Source organism: Carassius auratus, chromosome 31 (genome assembly GCF_003368295.1).
Source record: "Carassius auratus strain Wakin chromosome 31, ASM336829v1, whole genome shotgun sequence".
Taxonomy (NCBI): Eukaryota; Metazoa; Chordata; class Actinopteri; order Cypriniformes; family Cyprinidae; genus Carassius; species Carassius auratus.
In genome coordinates this window covers 10,650,560-10,675,605 of record NC_039273.1, presented here as the reverse complement: position 1 = coordinate 10,675,605, position 25,046 = coordinate 10,650,560, and the positions used below count along the sequence as shown (strand labels likewise).

The 25,046-nt window shown below is 37.4% G+C and overlaps 1 protein-coding gene across 3 annotated transcripts in view; it reads right to left on the bottom strand.

Moving 5' to 3' along the window:
• Window positions 1-25,046, bottom strand: part of LOC113050524 (zinc finger CCCH domain-containing protein 3-like) — a 65,975-nt gene that overhangs the window by 22,202 nt on the left and 18,727 nt on the right. For all 3 annotated transcript variants that reach the window (XR_003276777.1, XM_026213545.1, XM_026213546.1), the window contains exon 4: window positions 13,327-13,465. Coding sequence is in view for 2 of the 3 variants with exons in the window: in XM_026213545.1 (XP_026069330.1) it covers window positions 13,327-13,465 (139 nt within the window). In the remaining variant the exon portion in view is untranslated. The remainder of the gene's footprint in view (window positions 1-13,326; window positions 13,466-25,046) is intronic.

Here is a 25,046-nt window from a genome sequence, read left to right as displayed (position 1 = left end):
AGAAGATATGTTTAATGAATCCTGTGATTTGTCACTAAACTGACAACCCATTCCTCCAAAACTTTGTAGAGTAATACAGCTAAGCTTTTTTGGGGTAAACTAATAAGTATCCATTACACTCGGATGTATCTAACAAAATAACAGATCTGTTGATTTTTCAGTTTTATTGTGACTTTAACAAATTCACATAGAAGACCAAAGTGTCGAACAACCTGTAATGCATCTACGTCCTTTTAGCTGTAAGAGCATATGTCATACATATATCATAACCCACAAAGGTCCACAACGGCTCGGTGACGGCAGCTGTGGGAGCCATAATGAGGCGTAATGGGAGAACAGTTGCTGCCCTCATTGGAGCTCAGGCAGGGCACCCAAGAACCATAATGGAGCCTAATGTAGCCATGACAAGGACATGGAACATGCGAGGCAGTTAACCCCAGTCATACTGAGCCCATGTGACAAATGGATAAAATATATTTAGCCTAAACTCGGAAGCAGAGTACATGTAATAGCATGCAAACGTTCCTCCACTGGGTTTTGTCTAAGAGGAAGTGAGGGGAAAGCTGTAAACACAAGATGCCTTGTGACCTCTTAAATCTCCTTTTTAACTCTGGAAAAGATGGAAATAAAAGTAAGAAAGAAAGCAAAGAGGAGAGCTCCATCATCCTTGGAGCTCTCAGCCAGTCGTCCTTGACCCTTAAACGGTGATACCTTATCTTCAGCAAACCGGCACTCTTTAAATCACAGGTCACCACAATATACATGCTTTTAGTTGCTGTTCTGGTATCAGTTATGTTTGTGTTTCCTGTTGCCGCAGTAACTCAGGCTGGAAGGCGAAAGAGCTGATCCTATATCAGAGGCAGAGGGAAGTGGCAATGCTAATACATGGGGTCTGGAGGGACATATCACATCGTCCCATGTATCACTTGAATGGCAGTGGGGAATTATTTTTATGGGACACACGATGGGTTGTAATTGCACTGTTAGAGTAGGACGTGATTTAGCATTTAGGGGCTCTGACCCTGAGGCTATGATATTAAAAGTTCTTTGTGCTCTTTCCGAGGATCTGCTGGGGGGTATGAGAGAAGAAGTTTTTACTGAAATCATGTCAGGTGCACCGGTTTTTTTTTTTTTTTTTTTTTTACAGTGCACCTGACATATATATATATAAGACCAACTTAAACCGACAGATTTAACCCAAATTGTCAAACACTACTGTCTGAACAAAAACAATACTTAACAAATTCAACAACATTGCTGAAATGTTAAAGGTTGGTGAATTCCCAGCATGCATGACACCATACATAAAGTATATAATTATTGTATGACTTTTTGCTGACTTTTGTTTAAACTTCAGTTGTTGTTTTGTCATTAGTGTTAGTTGTATACTGTATACTGCATGTATATGTATATGTGTATGTATATGTATATGTGTATGTGTATGTGTATGTATATGTATATGTGTATGTATGTATATATATATATATATATATATATATATATATATATATATATATATATATATATATATATATATATATATATATATATATATATAATACACAAACACACACAAAATGGGTAGAGAAAAGCGTCTTCTCCTTTAAAATAATCACATTTTGTTGCTTTGCAGCATAAAATGAAGCTGGACACAGTTTATGTTTTATCCAGCTCTATTTACTAAGTGCAGCTTAAAACATCCAACTGAAAGCTATAACATCAAAATGTCAGTTTAAAAAAAATTAAGGAAGAATTGAGGAGCTGAGGATTTTGTTGAACCACCTTTAGCTTTAATTACAGCCTTTAGTCTGTTGGGACATGTCTCGGTCTCTGCTAACTTTTTTTTACATCTAGACTTTGCAATATTTGCCCACTCTTCTAGAACAGAACTGCTCAAGTCTTCAAGTCATTTCACAATTTTTCAATGGAGTTTAAGTCTGGGCTCTGACTAGGCCATGTAAGGACCTTCCCCTATTTCTCCTTAAAGGGGGGGTGAAATGCTATTTCATGCATACTGAGTTTTTTACACTGTTAAAGAGTTGGATTCCCATGCTAAACATGGACAAAGTTTCAAAAATTAAGTGGTATAATTGAAGGAGTATTTCTGTTCCAAAAATACTACTTCCGGTTTGTCACAAGTTTCGGAAAGTTTTTTTCGAGTATGGCTCTGTGTGACGTTAGATGGAGCAGAATTTCCTTATATGGGTCCTGAGGGCGCGTCTGCTGGAAGAGCGCGCGCTCCCGTATAGCACAGCACTGAGAGCACAACAGACTTCACTGATCAAAGCAAGAGCGTCGCGAAATGTCACAAAAGGAGTGTGTTTTTGGTTCCCAGGGCAAGACAACCCTGCACAGATTACCTAAAGAGAAACAGCATTAAGGGACCAGTGGATTGGAGTTTATTTTTACAGAGCATCAACGGAGTTGTGCAAGTGTTTGTGTTTGTTCCCCTGCATTTCGAAGATGCAAAACAAACAAGGCCCAGTTTGACGACGGATTTGCACATCGTTTATTTCTTAAGGATAATGCAGTCCCAACGAAAAAGGGTCACAATCGTGTGTTGGAACCGCAGGCGGTGAGTAAAACTGCTTCAAATATCTCTGTGTTGTTAACTTAGCTATCGGCGCGTAAGCACATCAAGTAAACAACATGCGATGTTGTCATCAAACTGCACTTTCCACATGTACAGCTTAAAAAAAAAAAACGACAAAATGGAACTTAATCATTTTCCAAAACCGCTAAGCAAATATATATACAGTTTCAGTACATACCACATAGAGCCGCTGTTGTTGCTGCTGCTCTTGTTAAATTTCAGCCTCTGGATCATAAATATACGCTGAATCTGACTGTTAGCCATGGTTTATTTTGGATGATGTTTTTTTCCTCAAGGCAATGTCAGAGCCGTTAAATATGTTTTTCAACGGCTCTGGGTAATGTCACAGCTTCCAAACGCTCTCGACGCAAAAGCCTACTGGCTCTCGTGATTCTTTAGCTCCGCCCACACGTCACGCCTACAGACGCTCATGTTTTTCCGGAAAAAATCGGTACAGACTATCTTTCTCTTATGAATATAATAAAACTAAAGACTTTTTGGAGTTATGAAGGATGCAGTACTACTCTATAGGTACTCAAGATTAACAGGATATTGAGTGAAAACGAGCATTTCACCCCCCCTTTAAACTGCTGTATGCTCCATAGAAGTACAAATTGCCCTAAAAAATTGTAACAAAGCCATTTGCTTAACAAATCTGTATTTTCCTTGAATTTTCCTTTATTTTCATGTCTGAAATAAAGGGAACAATTTCTATATGATGATTTTAAGACAATAGCTGAGAACCTAAAAATCAGACTGCATCAAAGTGCACTGATTTAAGATTTTGCTAAAAAAAAATATTGTGCTTACATTAAGGATGCATGAAATGCAAAGCTGAATATTGCTGATGATGACCCATACCTCAAGGGGCCGGAGCGAATCTGTGTTTTTGTCCCTTTAATTCATTCTGTCAAAATAAACTCTTTTACAGCAAACATCTCTGAGGCATCATGATTTTTATCACTCCCACTAGACATGAATCTCTTTTTTGCTAGTATGTGGCATATTTAGGGGGCACAGTAAGCAAACATCAGCAAGGATGAGTGCGGGGGACTTACACCTGTGTCAAGAAAAAAAAAAACATCAGTACTGGTGCATGTGATGGTTGAGGAAGAATGCATATCCTGGCCAAACAATTAGTATGAGTTAAAACTTCTTAATTGTATATTAAAAAAAATCTACTCCGAAAAGTTAGCAACATTCACCAGTCACTTTCGATCATACAAACTATTCTCACATAAGAGCATGTGCATGCCAGTATGTGTCTTGTTGTGTTTCGACCGCAGGGTGAGCACAGATGAAGGAGAGAGCGAATCAGCACTCCGGCAGGGTGATTAACGATGTGACTTTTGTTTTGGTGACGGGGAGGAATTCACAGGCCGCACGGGCATTCACAATAATGCTTGTCTTGTCTATTTGGCTGCAAAGAAAGCATTAGTAAGCTCATCCTGAAGAATAGACAAAAATAGTTACCCTTGAAATGAGCTAGCTGGTTTCACTTAACCAATTTTCCTTGTGTAAATGAGTTTTTGCTTGTAGCAAAGTAGATAATGAAGGATACTTAAGTGATAACCGTATTAAAGACTATAGACAGAAAACATCTAAAATGTTTGAAAAAAAAACTGCTCAAGGACAGATAATTGGGAAAAAATGAATAAATGAAAAATAAAAGGGGAGAGGACTGAGAGACAGATGACATGGTCAATTAGACAGGTGTCATGAGGGTGGGAAATTAACACTTGCCACCAGCCAAATGCTGCTATTTTTTGCAACGGCGGGTATTTTTGCTTATTATTCCAGACATGTGGCATGTTTCAGACTGGCCTATGACAATAAATGCTTTTGCTTCGTAACATATTTGATTGCATCTTAAAATACTTTAAATGTAAAGTTAATGTGAGGCAAATCTCTCTCACTGTTTGGATCTTGAGTGCCATCTGCAAGTAATGCACTTTGCTCACAGCACTGTCTGAAAACAACAAATTAACAAACAAAAACCTTCTGCTCTCGCTTTTGTACTACACTAGCTTATACTTAGCATAGTGGTATTACAGATGTTGTTGTCTCTGTGGTCAAAGGTCTGTGGTCAATAAGATATATATTTTAATAAAATTATTACTTCAATAAAGTCTGCATTAAATTGAAAACAAAAAAATGACAGTAAAGACTTTTACACTGAAAAAAAAACACCTTATTTTTTATTTTAAACAAATGTAGTCCTTTTCAAATTTCTATTCATTAAATAATCCTGAAAAAAGTGTATTACAGTTTTCACAAAAATATTAATCAGCACAATCAATTTCAACACAGAGTAATAATGAATAAACAATAAATGTTTCTTGACTACCAAATTAGCATATTACAAAGAACTAACACTGAAGACTGGATTAATGGCTGCTGAAAATTCAGCTTTGCCACACAGACCCTCCCCGGATCAGGACGTCCATCCAAACTGGATGAAAGAGCCAGGAGGAAACTGGTCAGAGAGGCTACCAAGAGACCTGCAGCAATTCTGAAGCAGCTCAGGAAATTATGACAAAGAGTGTGACAATGATATCACAATGTCTCCAAAAATGTGGCTTGCAAGAAAAAAGCCACTCCTCAAGAAAGGCTGCATGCAGTCAAGACTGAGCTTTGCCAAAATGCACCTTGAAGATTCTGAGGCAGATGAGACTAAAATTGAATTATTTGGCCAAAACACCAAATTATATGTCTGGCAGAAATCCAATACAGTTCACCATCCAAATAACATCATTCCTCCAGTAAAGCATAGAGGTGGTAATATCCTATGGGGTGTTTCTCAGCAGGAGGGACTGGAGCACTGGAGTCAGGATAGAAGGAAAACAGATGGGGCAAAATACCGTTAAATCGATATGAGCCTGTCGCCGATAATATTGGCAAATTTGCCACCGATATGACTTTTTTTTTTTTTTTTTTTTACAGAAGATATAATTCAGACAAAATTATTGAAATGGTGTAATTACTTGGTTTGTCCAGCAAAGCGCACTCCATTGTTTGCTAATGGAGACCTTGATGAAATGCTTTAAAGCTTAAGTCTATGTTAAACCTCTGAAACTTTGAACACCCAGAGGATCCCCTCAGCTCGAGTAACCTTCTTGAATGCATATCTAAAAGGCCCCATTTCGAATGATACCACACGTGGTTAAACGGGTGGTTAAATGAGTTGCTGAGTTACAGGTGGTTAAATTTGCGGTCCGGGGACTGATCTAGCGATCCTGGGGGGTACCAACTCACGGAGGGAGGCATTCAAGAGGACTCGTCGAGCTGAAGGGATTCCCTTTTTTTGATGGAGATCCACCGGTACATTCGCAAGATAGTGGCACCAGTCAACACTTTATATATATATAAAAAAAAAGATATTTCGATATTGTCAAAATTTTTACGATATTCGATATAGCCTATATCTCGATATGTTTGCATTTGCATTTAAATAATAAAAAAAACATGATTTTCTTTTGCCCATTAAAAAAAAAAAAAAAAAAAAAAAAAAACAACTTAAACTATTAAAAAATCTAGACCAAGAGATCACTTACTGCTTTTTAATAAATTAATACATGTAGGTCTATATGTAACTGTAGCAGTGCAAATTAAGTACAGAAAGTGCATTCTGTCAACTTTTTAGTGCATGCAATTCACAATTTAAACTATGCCACGGGTATAAGTATTTAATTTTAATTTTTTTAACAAGTTTTTAAGCTAAGAACACAAGTGTGTCAACTGTCTGCGGTTTTAAGAGAAGCTCTGTGACATGAAACTATGTTCCTACTGACATTAAAAACCCTGTTAGATGGGGAGCTAGTTGCTGAAGCACATAGCTATTTCTTATATATAAATATATATAAATGAATACCAAAGACTTTTGCATTCTCTCTGTCTATATTATGGAAGCTGGTAAACATATCAGTGAAATTTCCCAATAGTAATTCCAAATGGCCATAGCCTATGTTTCTCTATTCAAACATCAGCGGTCGAGTAAGTGCATTTATTTTGCGATCACGAATGCAAACAATACAGTTGAGATCTCACGACAGAACACAGACCGACTAAACGACGCTTTCATTAGATCGCTCAATTCCAGCTTGTTAGTGTTTTTTTAGATTATAGCCGGCGGCTCCTCCGCAATGAGGAGTGAGCACGTGCGCATGGTTGCCAGATTGCTTAAAATAACTAAAGACCGGGCAGAAAATGTATCCTTGTAACAGTGGAGCTCGGATTCGGAGATTTAAACTCTTGTTATCTGGCAACCGCTATCATTAAAGCTCTCGTAGTAGAGGGGCGTAGAGCAGTCAGCAGTTACAGGTTCCTTTTTTGGACATTTGGCGCGTTCTTTTGGCAAAGCATGCTTGAATTTGAAATATTCGATATTCCCAATATATTAAAAAAAAATTTCTGTGTAAAGACAGTAGTGCAAATCCAGGAATGAATATTCTGAAGTTAAATAAAATTAAAACTTAAAATAGAATGAAAACTTCAACAGAATAAAGTTTTATGGAATATAATTCAATTAAAGTTGAATAAACTTCACCTTTACTGTTCAGTGCACTGTTGTCAGACTCATTTTGAATAGTTAAGTTTAAATTGTTAAATGCCCTGCCTCCATTATATATCTCTGTCGCATTATTATAAGTGTTTGATCACCACATTTGAGTGATCATTGCAAAAAATTTATTAATGTCACAGGCGGACAGAGTACACAGCTTCATTACTTGAGTAAAAGTACAGATACCCCTCGCTAAATTTTACTCAAGTACAAGTAAAAGTACAACAGTCAGATGTCTACTTAACTAAAAGTACTGAAGTACTTGTTTTTAAATGTACTTCAATATCAAGAGTACAAGAGCATTTGAGAACTGTGTTATTTAATGAGTTAACATGAACTAAGATTTTTATTTTTTAACAAAGATTAATAACATCTATATCAAATGTAGCTATTGCTCATTGTTTAGCTGTGCATTTATTGAATGAGCACTATGAGATATTCCTTTTGTGCTATAAATAAACTTGCCTTTCCTAACTAACGAGGTCTTATTGTAAAGTGATACCTCTTGGTTTTTATAGTTCTTTTGTAAAAATGTTACAAAATGTTTTAATGTGTAAAACATTTCACTTTTATATATCTTTCTGTATTGCTTTGTTTTAAATGTTTAGTTATTTTTGTTATAAGAAAAAAGTTATTTAACCTGTTATACTGTATTATGAGCACTTTTTTTAAAACAAAATTTCAATACCGTGATAATACAGTACCATATATCGTGATAAAAGCATTATCAATTAACCGCAACAGGAAAATTAGATACCGGCATATCCCTACTGTAGTTCCAGTCAAATGTTTGGACACATTAATGGGAAAGTTTCCAAACTTTTGACTGGTACTGTACTATAATATAATATACACAAAGAATATCGGCCAATATATCTATATTGGCCATTTTTTTACCCCCTAATATTGGTATCGGCCCCAGAAAACCCATATTGGTCGGGCTCTTGTTATTATCTCACATTGTATTACCACTCAAACATTTCTGGGTGTTAATATCTGAACTCTTACTGAAGACCTTGTCTTTTAGCACTCTCAATTCGCCTCTCTTGTTCCTCCTGTTCTCACTTGTGATACCCTCCCTTCTCTCCCAGAATGGGTGGATGAGACGAATAGAGAGATGATAAACAAGAGAAGAGGAGAGGGGAGCAGTGCTTCAGCATATCCTGTGCTGATCAATACTAGAGCACTAAACCTGATGAGGGCCACGCGGGCCACTCCACCCACACTGAGAGAGTGCAGGACCGCACGTGTGAGAGTGAGTCGACCAGCGATATAAATAAAAGTTTAATAAAATGTGAAGATTAAAACTGTTCTTTTTTTCAGAAATTAACTGTGGTATTATACAGGGGGGAAAAGCAGGTATTATAACACAATAAATGTATTAATGTTGGGGTCATAGAAGTAACTGGAAAACTAATCAACATTATGATTAATAATGTTTGATTAAAGGTCTCATCACTCACATGTAAAAAAACAATTTACTGCTGTATAAACAAATAATAGCAACAAATGAATTCAGTTTAATTAATCAAATATTAATTATATGAATGTACATATATAAATTAAATTCCAATAATATAATATGAATTAATGTTGATTTAGTTAATATTATAACTATGAATCATTATTGATAAAAACAAAATGAATACTAATAATATAATTAACATTTGTGATTACAATATCAAGAGATATATAATTATCACAATCATTTTATTGTAATATACATTTTAATCATTAGTTTAAATACTATACTATTATTTTTTAAATACCATACTATTATTTAATAATATTCAAGTAACACTGGAGTAATGGCTCCTGAAAATCAAAAGAATAAATTAAATAAAATAAAAAAACTGTAATTTTAAATAGTAATAATTCAAAGTTTCACCCTTTTTATTTATTTTTTTCTCAAATGAATGCAGTCTGGGTGAAGATTTATTTTAAAAAGCAAAAACAAAAATAATTCAGTATAATTAACCAAGTTTTTATGAAGTATTTTAATGTACATTTATTTTACAATTATTTTACAATTAGTTTCAATAATATAGTATGAATTAATTATACTGATGTTGATAATATTATAAGATTCATTACTAATATAAAACATTAATATCATGACAGAATTAATATTATTAGAAGAAATACAAATACCAGAATACTTTGATTAATTTAAATAATATATTAATCTTGATATTGATAATATTATATGCATCATTATTAAATATAAATATTAATAATATTAATTCACATTCATGTTTAAAATATCAAGAGAAATAAAATATGATCTTAAGAGGTGGCCTGTTGAGGCAAGTCCAAGAAGAACTGAACTCTACTTTCACAATAATAAATGAGAAAATCAAGAAAAGAAAGAACAAAATGCAGAGTACACAATGGGAGGAGGGCAGTTTGTATGTGTATGTGTGTGTGCGTGCATGCATGCTCGTGTAATTTATGCCCTGGCGTCCATGCTTTACGGCTTTCTTAATTCAACTCCTGCTACTATTAATGTAGTTAATGTTGAGATTATATCTATTTTCTGGTGGCTGCCGGGGATTTACGAGGGCCTTTTCTCCCCCACCCGGTCCCCTCAAACACTCAATCACCTGACACAGCTGCACTGCTGACTACACACTCCCACCGCTCTCCAGCTCGCTGCGCCGGACGCCGGGTCAGTGCACCGAAGGGTGAGGGGCTAAAGAGCCCCATGTCTGTCTGCTCATGTGTGAGACTAAGAGGGGCTCCGTGCTTCTCCTGCTTGAGCTCTTGGGTGGTGGACTGTGTTTGGCCATCTGTATGTGTGTGTTTGCTAATAAGCATTTTGTGTGGCCATTCTTTAGCTCTCAACTAATACATTGACAACATCAACGGTTCAATAGCCTTGAATTGCATGCACTGGTAAAAAGCATAACTTAAATGCACCACAAGTCGCATCACATAACAGCGTAAATGTAATGTCTGCCAAATGTGTAAATATAAGTATGTGACAGATGGCCATGGTCTAAAATACTCTAAAAATAAGCATCACCAACAAATGAATGAATGAATGAATGAAAGAAAGAGAGATGGATCATTAAAAATCTTCCCTTATCTTCTCTACACTGCATGCTATTTCTCTCTCTCTTTCTCATTTCTCTCTCTCTTGTAATATTTCACAGAGCGTCACAGAGGTTCGAATTGAAAATCCCTTGATGAATCAATATTTATTGCAGGCAGCTAAATGAATGGCGGTAAGTCACCACAGCTCAAAGGAAGTCTGAAGCCAAGCACGCGTCTCACAAAATCTGCATTACACAAATGAAGCCCCACAAACACACACTCGCTTATCCATTAAAAACCAAAGAGCACTGCCCTAGCAAATCTAAATGAGATGAATGAAGTATCATTGACCTGCACACAAAGTTGCAAAGATGTCTATGTTGCATAATATATAATATTTTAGTTGGTGACAATAATAGTTTATATTTTAGGGTAAAATCTGGATACCTGTGCAAAGCGTACAGTATTTTGTAATTGCTCTAATTGGTTCAGATTTCTTGATCAGCGGATTATCACTATTTTAATCATCTTGTAGAGAGAGAATACACAAACATTTGAAAAGTATTTCAATAAAATGAACTGCAAATAGTCCTTCAGATTAAAAAATAATAATTTCCAAAAGTAAATAAGCATATATACATATACCCATCTATGTGTGTGTGTGTGTGTATATAGTTTTGATCAAAGCAATTAGGCTATACTTTCAGTATGATATTCGTTACTTAAGTAAAAAAAAAATACCAAAATAAAAAAATACTAAAAACCTATACAGTAAATAAACCATATTGAATACTTGTGTGCAGGCCACTGAGGTCAAAATGTCATCATCTCTTCAGTAATGAGCTCAGATGAGAGCCTGACCTGCATCTATTTCAAGAGCTGTTACATGTCTGCAGACCAAAATGTTCTCAACTGCCATGTGATGACTACATATATCAGTAGTTTTACTACATGGGACACAGCATTATGTTTCCTTGCTATATAAAATTCAATAACATATGTTTAAGTAATATATGTGTGTTATATATATATATATATATATATATATATATATATATATATATATATATATATATATATATATATATACACTCACTAACTCACACACTCACACGTGTGTGTGCTCTTGTTTTTGTGGCATATCAGGACACACCCCTGTATAATGACATGGGTATGACACAGGTATTACAAGGAAAGGGTGACTTATGAGGACATAACCCATGTCCCCATTTTTCAAAACGCTTATAAATCATACAGAATGAGTTTTTTTGAGAAAGTAAAAATGCACAAAGTTTCCTGTGAGGGTTAGGGTTAGGGGTAGGGTTGGTGTAAGGCCATAGAATATACAGTCTGTACAGTATAAATACCATTATGCCTATGGGATGTCCCCACTTTTCACAAAAACAAACATGTGAGTGAGTGTGTGTGTGTGTGTGTGTGTGTGTGTGGTTTGATTATCTCTAATCCTTTGCTCATTGTTCTCTAATGAGAAAGATAAACACATATGCTAAGAAAAGCACATATCCTCAAGAAACTATTATTAGCTCTTACAAAATGAACAGGGATAACTACATTACTTGATTTAAAACCCATGGACATAAACAGATCAGCTCCCCCAACTTTCTCTCTCTCCATTAACAAAAAGTTACAGCTGCTTAAGCAGCCAATCAGATATTCAGAGTGATATCATGCACTGAACCTGCTTGAAAGGACGAGAAAGAAGTGGTTTTGTTAAGCGCTATCCAATCAAGGCAGTGTAAAGCAATAATCAATAAGGTAAAAGAGAGCAAGAGAGATAAAAGAGAAGGTTATTTTGTTTAAAGTGGCACCCTTCTTAATATATAACACCTATAATCCACACTCTCTTTTTTTTATACATGGCTAAGCCAGGCCCACACAGTAGGGGGATTAATGAAGATCATTTAACTCTGTAGATAAGAGGGGAAATAAAAAATTTACACCCATATGCATGAGTGCTTCATTTACGCCCTTAAGTGAATAGGATTTTTTTTAGGTGGCCCCTTATCAGACTAAAGCTAATGCCATACAGACACAGCAGTGACCCCTCTTCCTTCTCGATGTCTTTCCAAAAGCATTCACAATCCAGAAGCTTTCCAACATCTTTTAAATTTGTTTTAAAGGCTCATAATGTGTGAACAGAACCACAGTGGAGAACTAAACACCTCATATTGTGCAGCAGCCATTCTCTTTCACACAAAAACTGCTAGACTGCACAGACATATCAAATAATATGTTTGTCATTTGAATCTAAGCTTCTGCCTCCTGCATTAACACCATTGCTTAAACACTGTCTGAGGCACCTATGCTAACTGTTAGGTCATGGATTTAAAAGGCAAAGCTAACATGCCAATTGTAAATCAATGTAAATTATAATTACAATCTCCTGTTCATCTATTTTTGCATATCACTTAGGGGTCGTTCACACAGAATGTTTTTTTTTTTTTTTTCAATTGACTGTATTTCTTTTAAATGGTTTATCTGTTAAAAAATGTGCTACAATATGACTTCTCGCTCAAAAAATAATAATAATAAAAAAAACTCTTTAATTTTCTTTCTTCTCTTCCACTTACCTGTGTCTCAGTTTTTTAAATGCAAAAACAAGTTGTGTGTGAATTGCCCATTACCCTTAAAATAAAATAAAATAAATGTTACATAAACAATTTCAAGACCCCATTAAAAGCTTCTATCTCAGTAACTACCCTCATGTCCACGCGAACATGTGGGTCATCCCGTAGAACATCTTTATGGAGTAATATTATGGTCCCAGTAATAGATTACCATGACGAGCAGCACCTTCTTCTCTGCCATCATCAGGGTTGATGAGGCAGTTAGTTATGGTTCTATGTGGCGTTATTAAGGGCCAGGCGGTTATTTAATGATTTATTAAGCACTGAGACACTGATAAAAACACTGAATGTCAACAGAGAGGTTTTAATCAGTCTGGTAATTGGTTGTGCTGGGCTGAGATTGTGAGCGGGATGCACGCACATGTGCAAACGCACAATTTATGATCGAATAAAGCCATTGAAATGAGCATTGTTGAAGTGGAGACAAACAGGAAGTGGATTAAGTGCTGGTCATTTCCACCTTGACCAGAAAAGCTCCCATCACTTACCTGGAAGAATGTACTCTCTTGACCCTGTAGGTAAGAGCAGGGTTGTGGTGGATTGTATGCACTCTGCGTGTGTCTATCTTGTAGTGTGTTTTGATGATCCTATGTGATGCCGGGCTTCGCACTGACAAAGAGAAGGGGCCTGCAAAGAAACAGACAGATCACGGTAGGGAATTACTAGTTGACGTGTCACTTCACTGATCAATTATTTTTAATCACCTAATGATGCCCACATGAGCTATTACGGAGTCATTAGTTAGTCAAACTATGGTATGCATAAACTCTGGTTAGTGATAGATACTGTTTATATTTCACATACGCACACACACACACACACACACTTTTACATAGTAAAAATGTGTTTGGTATCTTGATAACTTGCATTTGCAAAATTGGCAATCGAATTTACATAGAAGTTGCAAATAAAATAAAGTAAAAACTGTATTTACAATATTGATAGAGATTATTTTCTTCATTTTTGACAGACTGAAGAAATAGCTTGTGGTTTCAGTGATTCAATCACAATGTGTCTTGGGTGCAATTACCCATGGCATTTAATGTGGTTAAGTGTTATCGATTGTGATTTGATCACTGAAAACCCCTGATATTAATGCCAGGTCTAAAGGGAGTCATTGCTAGACATAAAGATACGGCACTGAACACAGACAGAGGGTGTCTTCTAAACTGGCTCTGTGAGGTCTGAGTGTTCCTTCTCCATGGGACACACACATTTAGATATACACCCACTGGTGCACACAAACTCTTCCTCTGGCAGGTGCGCTCCTTAATAAGCTGCACATGGAAAAAAATTGAAAAAAAATGACTGAATAACAAAGGCTGAATTTTTATCAGCCTAATAAATCATATCCGTCTCTCCACCCCAACCCTTTCTCTTGCTCTCCCTCTAAGTCTTTTTCCTTATATAATTTCACAGATCCACCAGATATGTAGAGGAAAGGATGCGCGGGAGAGAATAAGTATGCTTTTTATTTAATTCTTTCTCTATTCATTTATTCATCATGTTGCTTTATGAATGGCTGGGATGAAGTGACATGCATGCATGCGGATGGAGTAAAAGATGGACTCGGCATGGCAGCCTTCGCTCATTGCTGCTGTACACTAGAGCTAAAAACCTTAAAGATGTATTCCCAGCAGCTACGATTTCCGTATGTTAGACAAGCCAATGGGAAAATGGAATTACTTCAAGATTTTAAGAAAACCATAGAGGGTTAGTGGAGGAAAGATACAGAGCTGAATGGCTTTGGCTGAACGTTTATTTTACAAAAAAAAAAAAAAAAAAAAAAGAAAGAAAGAAAGAAAGAAAGAAATGTATTGTTTTGGTAATACACCTTTCCCTGGACATTTGAACATCTACTCTTTCCAGGGTTCAGTGGCCATTCCATAATGTTATAAAAGAAACTCACATTTCCTGGCGCAATAGAAAACCTTCCTCCTTTTATTTATTCCATGTCTTCTACTCAAGGGAATTCTTCTCCATTTATCACTGGACCCACACACACACACACTTCAGTATCAGCCAGGGAATTCATCTTCGACGAACATTTACCAATTATCAGATCCCGGTCCAGTATGGCACAGAGCAGAGGGATGTGTCCGACTGTATGACTGTGTGTAATACAGAGGATCCTTTATGAGCGTTTATGTCTGCTTTATGTGATGGAGTGTTTGAGGAGTGGATTATATGACCAGACTACAAAAGCGAGGGGGCAAATGTAATTGTGTGTGGGCCTGCGACATGCGGTCGTGTATGTGAGGCTGCAAGATTAGTTGTCTGGCTCAAAGTCACTTTTTCACACTCCTCTCATCTGTACCGCAGATGTCGGACCTGCCTGCGTCCCAGCAGATGACAAATACGGCTTGTCAGAGAGCTTGTGTCTTACACAGCCAGCCGTATACTATGCACTTCGCTGTACTATTCCACCTTACCTATTGTTCAATGATAGCACCACAGAATTTATGCCACCCATGTCTTTGTGTGCGGCCGGTTTAGTGTAGTACTGCCCGCTAGGTACCAAAGCAGAGGCTGTGGTCCCTGTCACAACCCTTTTATTGATGTGTGTACTCGCAAGTGTGTGTATATGTGTGTGGTAAAGGCCTGTCAGTGGCCTATTAGAGAGAAGATTGAGACTCCACTCGGCACAGACTCACTCAACCAACACAACCTGCTGGGCTTTACAATCAGGCCTGGGGACTCATCCATCGCCTGCTGACGCACCAGCCCCGCACCCGCGGCTCTTCAGACGGCCGATTATTTACTCAACTCACTTCGGCTTCAGCGCAGTGAGCTCACACCTTTATCTATCCCTCACTGTCACACACACACAGACTCATTTTTCTGGCAGGTTCCCATGTTATTTTTCTGTCTACCCTCTGGACTTTATGTTGAAGGGCTTGTGATAACTGAGTGGTGATGTTAATGTTGAAAGGAAAAGCTTTTTTTGGAAAACTACACCTACACATACACTCTTGGAAAGTACATGACTGTCACCAATTTTAAAGTTGCCAGCTATTCAAGTTTAGCATCTCAGATGTTTGAAAGAATGGAAGGCTAAGGTAGATAGATAGGTAGGAAGGAAAGAAAAGCAGAAATGTGCAGGGAGATAGGAAATGAATGAAGGAGGAAAAGAGGGAAAGGAATGAATGAAGATGAAAATAAGGAAATTAAGGTAGGCAGGCAAGTAGGTAGGAAAGAAGGAAAAGAATGATGTTTGAAATGAAACGAAGGAAAGACAGGAAACAGGATAGGAAGGAAGAAAGGTATTTAAAGCAGAAATAAAAAGTACATTTTTAAAAGGACAGAAAGAAGGATGAAAGGAAGGGAGTAAGGTAGGAAAGGGTCAGACCAGACAGGCTTGTGGGCAGCACTCCGACAGGGAGAACAGTCGCTCTTCGGCCGACCTAAGTTCAAGCCCTGACTTGTGCTCTTTTTATTCCCGTCCCCTTCTCTCGTTCCCACTATACATTTTCTCTGAACTCTATTTACTATCCTGTCCAAATAAAGTAAAAAATGCCCAAAATACATGTTTAAAAAGGACATGAAGGATAAGAGCTGGGGAAAGGAAGGAACAAAAGGAAATACAGACATTCAAGCTGCACTCCTGTGCCTAACGTGTTCTCTGAAACTGAAATAGAGCAACTCATAGCGTGACAACTGCTACAGAATTTATTTCACACTTTGTGGAATGTTCCCTACACTCCTCATCAATGTTATAACAGGGCAGCAGTGACACTCTGCATCCTCTTAGGGATTATCAAGCCGTGTCATCTCATGTTCTCTGATCCAGTCTTCAAATTTGACAACTAATTCCGTTTAACAGCAGTCCGATTCTTCACCGTTCCATCTCTGTCACATCATTAATCTCATTATTGACAGCGAGAGATACCCCTCCTGCTTCTGCAAGCAATCCCCTAGGGGCTCATCCTCTGATTCCCAGTGGGACGGCACAGCTGCCATTAAATGCTTCTCCGGCAAACCAGCAACACTTCACACTGCTATCAAACTAGTGTTATGGCAGCGCAGAATCTCATGGGACAGAACAAGTGTGGCAGAAATGGAGTGTTGCATAGCTCTGGATCATTCTCTTGGCAGGGAATGGATCAAAGGGGAATTGTGAGTTGTGGACTATTGTCTGATTGTACTCTGCAAGTCTATCTTTCTCTGAGCAGTTGCATCAGTGATTCTAAGTGCCAGTGCTATGAGCCAGCTGTTTAACAGGTAGTCCTTAAACCATATTTAAAGGCAGTGTAATCATATAATTGTTGGCAACAAACACAAGTTCAAATGGAGACAAGGGGATGCAGTTTAACTCCCCCAGTTGGAGACCCTGCAAAGAAAATACTGTTAAAAACAGAATTGGTATATTTACTTCACTCAGGCCCGCAAACAGTCTGTGCTATGTAATTTGCAGCAAATGCCGCTGATGTCCACATACTCTGGGGCTCATTCACTAACTGTGGGTATATGGATGAATTAGTGTGTGAAATCTGCATAAGAACAGTTTCACAAACCAGTCACGACTGGCTGGCTGGATAAAGTAAAGGCTATGTAGAAAGACCTTATATATAGGTTTGGGACTGCTTTATGCAAATGACAAAGTTTGGAGTACAGAGTCACTCATTTAGCCTACTGCAAATTCATTAGCAATGGAACGAAGATAGGAACAAATCCTATCTTTTTTTTGCGAGTATTTAAAAACGTAGAAATAAAACTCAAATTTAGACTTTGTCTGGGTGTGTGCTTACATATGTCATGCAAGTAAACAAATCTGTGTAATATGGTGACATTTGCTCCCTTGAGCAGAGTAGGAGGAATTAAGAGGAACAGTCAGTGTATGACTGGAGGGAGGCCACTGCACCCCGACCCAAAATACCAAGATGCTTCTTTTCAATCCTGGCACAAACTACAGAGCTCATCTGAATGTACGTGTCTGCGGCTTTTAGGTGAAGCGTGCCAACAAAGATCTCTCCCCACCTCTGAGACCTGTTGTTCAGCCAAGTGTTTGTGCATGTGTTATGGATGGGATGCGACCTTGGGAAGTTTTAAAGTGCAGAAATATAAGAAGAGCCCTCTGAGGCTCAGAGGATCTGCTAATGTAGACAGACACATATCAAGATGGGCAGCAAAACTGTTGATGTACTTTGGAGAGATCCGATGAGAGACAGGGTAGAAGAAGAATCTCCTCACCATGAACCAAGGACCAGCGGACGGCTCCGTGGTGCCATACCAGCCAAAATCAGGAAAGGCTCAAGTGTCGCCCACAAGGCCAGGCCTCATCAGTCATTGGTACGATGCTATCGTCACGGAAACAAACACCACATTAACACACATAAATACTCACCCTGCTTCTACATCAACTGACGACTTGACCCAAGATGGCCGGGGATAATAAGAGCAACCCGATCTGCTTTGAGCATCCCTGACTGATTTTAAATCCAGAAATGGAGGTTGACAGTCATAATTCAAAAGTCTGCTGCAATTTTACTTTGTGTTAACATTTAAGTTACATTTGGATTCAGGCTAGAAGCCTTTCATAGGCCGTCAACACCATCGAGCTTGCATCATGGAAATGTTTCCATATTCCTAATGTTTAATCCATTGGGATTTCAGCATTGGTTTCTCTCCACATGCACGATGTTGTGTGTCACTGTTGGTTAGAGACCGAACAGGAAAAACTTGAATGTGTAATGACACCAGCTTCCTTACATACAGTACTGCTGTTTTCATCAAGTCATGGCATTAAAGGCATGAATAAGAGATTAGCTGAAACCATTATGACCTTGCCCTTAGTCTGAGAGCACTGGACTCTTATCTAAACAAAACTGTGTGTGTGTGTGTGTGTGTGTGTGTGTGTGTGTGTGTGTGTGCGTGTACACACACACACACTATTCATATTCATGTTGGTTTGATGTTTTATGTAAGTTTATGTTTATGTAAGTTTACTGCAACTAGTAAAAATTAATGACTTTTTCACCTTTAACATGTGCGTGTACAATGTCCTAATTCATATGCAAATTTCATCAATCTTAATTTCAATTAATATCATTATGTTTGGAGAGACAAAACAACCTTTTACAAGCAGTAGCTTGCAATTTCACAAAAAGATAACTTTTAAAAACAAGAAAATGAATGAACAAATTAATGCTAGATCAACCTGCACTGATGAACAATAGTCACTGAGCAAATTCAACAATCTGATCCCAAACAATTATATATATATATATATATATATATATATATATATATATATATATATATATATATATATATATATATATATATATATATATATATATATAATTATTATTATTATTACATTTACAGATCCAGACAAAGAAAAATAGCAACTTGTCATTGACAATCATTAAGTCCCATGAGATTCACACTCCAAGGAAGTGCCTCAGGGTTGTGACAAGGTCAGACTCAGAGGAAACAAATGTTGAGCCAAAGATTCAAAGAGTTACATATTTATGTCATGCATCTAATGCACAAGGGCCCAGTACAAAATAGAGCACTGGGGATCTGAAACCATACCCATCACGGCTGAGAGCTGTATATCTTTTGAGAGATGGAGGCATGTTTATAAAAACATGGAAGCATGTGCATCTAAAAGGTACACAAAAATAGGGAATACAAATTTAGCAGACAGAAGATTATACTAGATATCCAAGGGTGTGATTATGCCATCTGTTGACAACAGAACTACATCTATTCACAGAATGAACATGAGTAACTTACATGTGTGCATTTGTGTCGTGTACACGTCCTGTTTGGTGACAGAGTGAATAAAACTGACTGATGCATTCTGGTTTAAGGGAGTATATCCACTGAGAGCAGAAGACACTCTCACAAACTCTAACATACACTTCACCTGTCAGCCACCTGTCCGCTACCAAGGACACCTAAGAGTCTGGACAAAACCCTGGGCGACATTCTCCTTGCAGGGCATCATTAATCACTGGGTGTGAATAAGTGTGCTGCTTAAAGGAGTTGGTGTTTGGCTGTCCATGCTCAATCAAGTCTGAGCATTTGACTGACTAAAAAACTTGGGTTCCACTCACTGAGTGAGACATTGAGTGTGACCGAGCAGTCAGTAACCCTGTGCTTGTGAGTGTCGATGGCTCCCTGAGTGACTTATGGAGGTCATGAAAATGTCATTGTGGTAAACACTCACCTAGTAGGAGGGGGAGAAGCTTGAGATGGTCTTGAGGGCTGAGTTTCAACCAAGCAGGATCGTAAATTATGGCAATTGGAGCCAATGAGACCTGTAATGCCTGTCCTTCTTTGGAGTTCGAAATATTCCCTCCGTATTGCACTGGGTTTGACATCAGTTACAGCAAACTTAAATGATTCTCAAAATCACTGACGCTTGCTGTTCTTAAGCCACCATATTTGAATAAAAGCTTTCCTCACACTAAGCTATCATACTGTTTCAGAAGGGTTGCAACTAACATTTATTTTGGTAATCATTAATCTGCCCATAATTCTTTGTTTAATCTGATTTAAAAAAAAAAAAGAAAAAGAAAAAAAAAAAGAATTTTCTTTTCTTTTCACATTTGGTGGGTTCAGAGTAATGTCAAATTTGAAGACGAGCAAGGTGAGGGAGTAGTTTGACTAAGAAGACATTTAGTCATTTTAACAATTAAAGGGTTAGTTCACCCGAAAATGAAAATTAGCCTGTTTTACACACCCTCAAAGAATCCTTGGTGTATGTGACGTTCTTCTTTCAGAAAAATCCAAGTTATATAAAAAATTGTCCTGGCTAATTTCAATAGGGGTAAAGCATGTGTTAGTTATCAATAGTTCAGAAGAAATTAAATATAGAGCGAGTGAAAATACAACCCAATGAGCTGTTAATATAAAGAAATATTACTGCCGGGATATTATAGCTTTTTTCAGATTTGTATTATATATATATATATATATATATATATATATATATATATATATATATATATATATATATATATATATATATATATATATATATATATATATATATATATATATATATATATATATCAAGGTCAGTCTGCTCTGATTGGCCAACTGACCCAGTACACTGTGATTGGTCAAACACCGCAAGCACTCCGGAAATGTAAGACCCCTTTCCATAAGCTAGCTTCATCTTTCAAAATAAATGTAGTTTAAAAATAAATGTGCTAAAAAGACAGTTAATAATGTCCTTAGTTTTACCATCAGTTCAAGCCCGAATGGGGAACAGAGTCAAGTGACAGACACAGTGATGAAGCTCTATGTGTTTGCAGTACACAAGCCACATTTAAAACAGCTGACTCCACTGGGATGTGACCATCTCTCTCTCTCTCTCTCTCTCTCTCTCTCTCTCTCTCACACACACACACACACAGCGCGCAAAACTCCGCATTTGAACAGTAAATAGCAAATACTTCCACTAATAACAAAACATACATGATTCAGAAGCGCCTGATTGTGGTAGCAAAGTCAACACTAACTGCGGTTACTGAAACCATGCCTTCTTTCTTTGCGTGAACATTTGGGTTGCATTACGCAAATATTTCCTGTGTGTATAACAATATCATGATTATCCCTCAACATGCTATCAAACAAAGGGCGCAAAAATCAGCTCACTAAAGGTTAGGTTTCACAAGGGAAAGGTCAGTGGTGGACTGCCAGGCTCAGTGATTGCAAAGACATTTCTTGTAGGCCTGGGCTATAAAACTATCGATATTTTTCAATGGTACACCTTCTTCGATAACAACAGAAAAAATCTTAGGCATGTGCTATGAGTGACGCATACAGCACACAGAAACAGAAACACATGCTGAAATGTGTGCTGTGCCTGCGATGAGGAGAAAATATATTAGTCGAATTTAAAAGAAACATTTATATTTGAATGCAAAAATAGTCAAATCAAATGTTAGGTGTGCTTTAGGGAGCATCATCAGTGGCACACGAGAAGCAATAATGATGAAGTAATGTTTTTGCATTTTAATGTTTGATGGTCTAGCCCATGAGACGCACAGTTACTGCATTATTCATTCAAAATATTAGAGAACTATAGTAGCTCAATGCGTAGAAGATATTGATTAGGTTAAAACCGAAACCAAGCCATTCATACAGAACGCAAATTCAACGCATTTTTTAGACGGACAAATATGACTGCTGCACTCACTTCTCACACAAGAGGGCTGCATTCCACTCCACTTTTAGACAACCACTCACAAACTTCCTTGCGTTTACATGGACACTTTTTGCTTTACAAATTTGAATGTAGTGTTTACATGAATGCTAAATAAAGTGATCTGGCTGATTTGTGCGTTTATATGTCACAAGCTTCTGAACGGATTTACTCTTTTGACATGCTCACACTGCATGAATATACAGAGTTTCCCACTGTTGTTGCATTCTGTTACTTTGGGTTCTGATTAGGCGACGACCAGCACATAAACTGTTTTGCAGTGCTACTAACTTTAAAAAAGAATATATGAAAAGTGCCCCTTCCTGCACCAACAAGCAGTCGTTTGTTGCTGAGAGTCTTAAACAAGAACTCTGGTGGAATGTTGTCCTTCTCCACTTCACAGACGCTGAGTGAAAGGGGAGTTTTATAATAACAGGATACTTATGTCACTTTATTAGCCATAGCTCGTTCCACGCGACATATTACGCTATTTCTATGTCACTGTGCATGCACAGTACTTTCCAGATTCGGTTTTCAATCCGATCAAGTGTTTACATGTTCTCTCGCTCTGATTACAAATTTTAGTCGGATCTGGACAATTCAATGTGTCTTTTTTTCTATTCTGATTGTGCTTCTTGTCCTATTAAGATCGGATTAGTAAAGTCCAAGTAAATGCAGCTAATGACGTGCATCTGAGTAAGCGAGTAAACGAGACGAGGGCAGTTTGCGAGTGAAGGACATAAAAAAAACAGAATACAGCAGAGATGTATAGAAAGCCATGCAAAGTTAAAACAGTTTAAACTTTTGGAAAATATGTCACGAATTTGTGGAGGTTTATTCCTTTTCACTTTGCTCATTTTTTTTTTAAAGGTAATCTGTGTAATGGCCGAATTGGTTCTTGTTTTAAGTAATGCATAAATACATGTTGCTGTTTTGTTCCTAACGGTTTATGCAATTTACAAAATTCGATTTGATTTATGAGAGTTAATTTAGATGTAATGCACTTTTTTTAGACTGTTATTTAATTGCGTTGACAATTTAATGCACTGCATCAGTTTGCTCATTGCACCCTCCTGTGGCCTATTTAGTCTGCATATAAATCATTGAAATTACATATTTGTTTGATTTTTATTTTGTGTTTGACTGTAAAACAAACAAAAAGTACTTGCTGATTGTCTCAAGCTGGGTTCATTTAAAAATACAGTGATTAAATAAATAAAAAAAATATATTGCTCTTATTTAAAAAAAAAAAAAAAAGGTTATAAAAATGTCAATAATTATCTATCCCAAACAATATGAATTATTATATTGTTGATACATTTTAAGCTATATCGCCCAGCCCTACCATCTTTACACCTAGACCTTTGAGTGTCAAGCAGGTATTAAGAGGACAAAATATCATCTCAAGTCTCTTCACTTCTCTTCATCACTTCACACTCCACCTTCCGCTCTGACTGGCATTGATGCCAGCAGTTGCTGTAGGCTTAATTGATCCCTCTGGGTAAGGCTGGCACGAAAGGGAACAGGCATCTGTTCCGAATATGCAAAGAGGAGAGCACCTAACCGCTGGAGCAGCTGCCCTCAATGTCACCAGGACAACTGCAAGGGCGTTGAAAAAGGGTAAGCCACTGACCTTCAGTTTATTCACACAGCTGGCCTCAAGCGTGTCATTCGGGAGGAGTTCCTACCAGATTTCTCACCAGGGCACCTGCAAGGCATAGGATCTGTGCCAGGCAATGGCAAATCTACCACATTTTTATAGGGAAAGAGAGGGAACACGAAAGAGTGAGAGTGTCTAGTCACTGTTGTAATCGAAGAGGCTTCGTTTCTAGTTGGTCATTAATATCCACAAACTCGTTAAGTCGAGAATGCCATGAAAGGGGATCTGGGACATGACAAGTGTCCTGGCAGGACAGAGAGAGGGACAAATCACTGGTGCTTAAAATAGGCCAGCTGGTATTCACTAACCCTAACCGCACAGCTGCATCAAGGAACACTATCATTTAGACCATAAAAAGATCTCATTACATATCACACAATCAGTTAACAAGTGTAACAGTTAAAATTAACACTTTAATTCAATATGCAGCATGAAACTAAATACATTTTTCTATTGTTTATCCCATCCGACATTCATACCTGCCAAGTTGAGGCCTGTTATAAAAAAAATAATAATAATAATAAATTGTGTTTCTCTCAATGGTATAATCTGTGGTCGGTGCTACATTTGAAAAGGCCATGACTTGTGCAACATTAGATTGGGCTGATTGTCGCATGCCATAGGACTTATGATAGGACTGCCTGACTATATCTATTAAACAGCTCAGATATAATATTAACAAATGCTGTATACACCAAATCAACAAAAAATTATATATATAAAGGATCCTAATGATGAATCGCACACCAGTGGTGTGAGGAAGGGATGATGCAAAACATTTAACCACTGAAGCCACTAGTGTTTAAGATTGATTGACCACTACACACAATCAATAGTATGCCATCCACCTAAAAGGGAGACTCTTCTGCCTCAGTGCTTCACACATGGGAACCAGCGTTAATGTTAACATGGGATCTGCTGTCACTTTTTAAATTTACAGATGTCCCAAAAATTTGCATTAAAGGTGCTTTAGGGAACTTTTGTAAAAAAAATATTTTTTACATATTTATTAAACCTGTCATTATGTCCTGACAGTAGAATATGAGACAGATAATCTGTGGGAAAAAAAAACAAGCTCCTCTGGCTCCTCCCAGTGGTCCTATTGCCATTTGCAGAAACTCCATCGCTCCCGGTAAAAAATAACCAATCAGAGCTGCGGTCCGTAACTTTGTTTGTGTTCAAAATGTAGAAAATGTATATAATAAGCGAGTACACCATGAATCCATTTTCCAAACCGTGTTTTTGGCTTGTCCTGAATCACTAGGGTGCACCTATAATAAGTGTTTATATTCGTACTATTTTAGATTGCTTCGGGGGTACCGCGGCGAAGTAACCCAGTACATTTGTGATTCTTCATAGACATAAACAGAGAGAAGTAGTTCCGG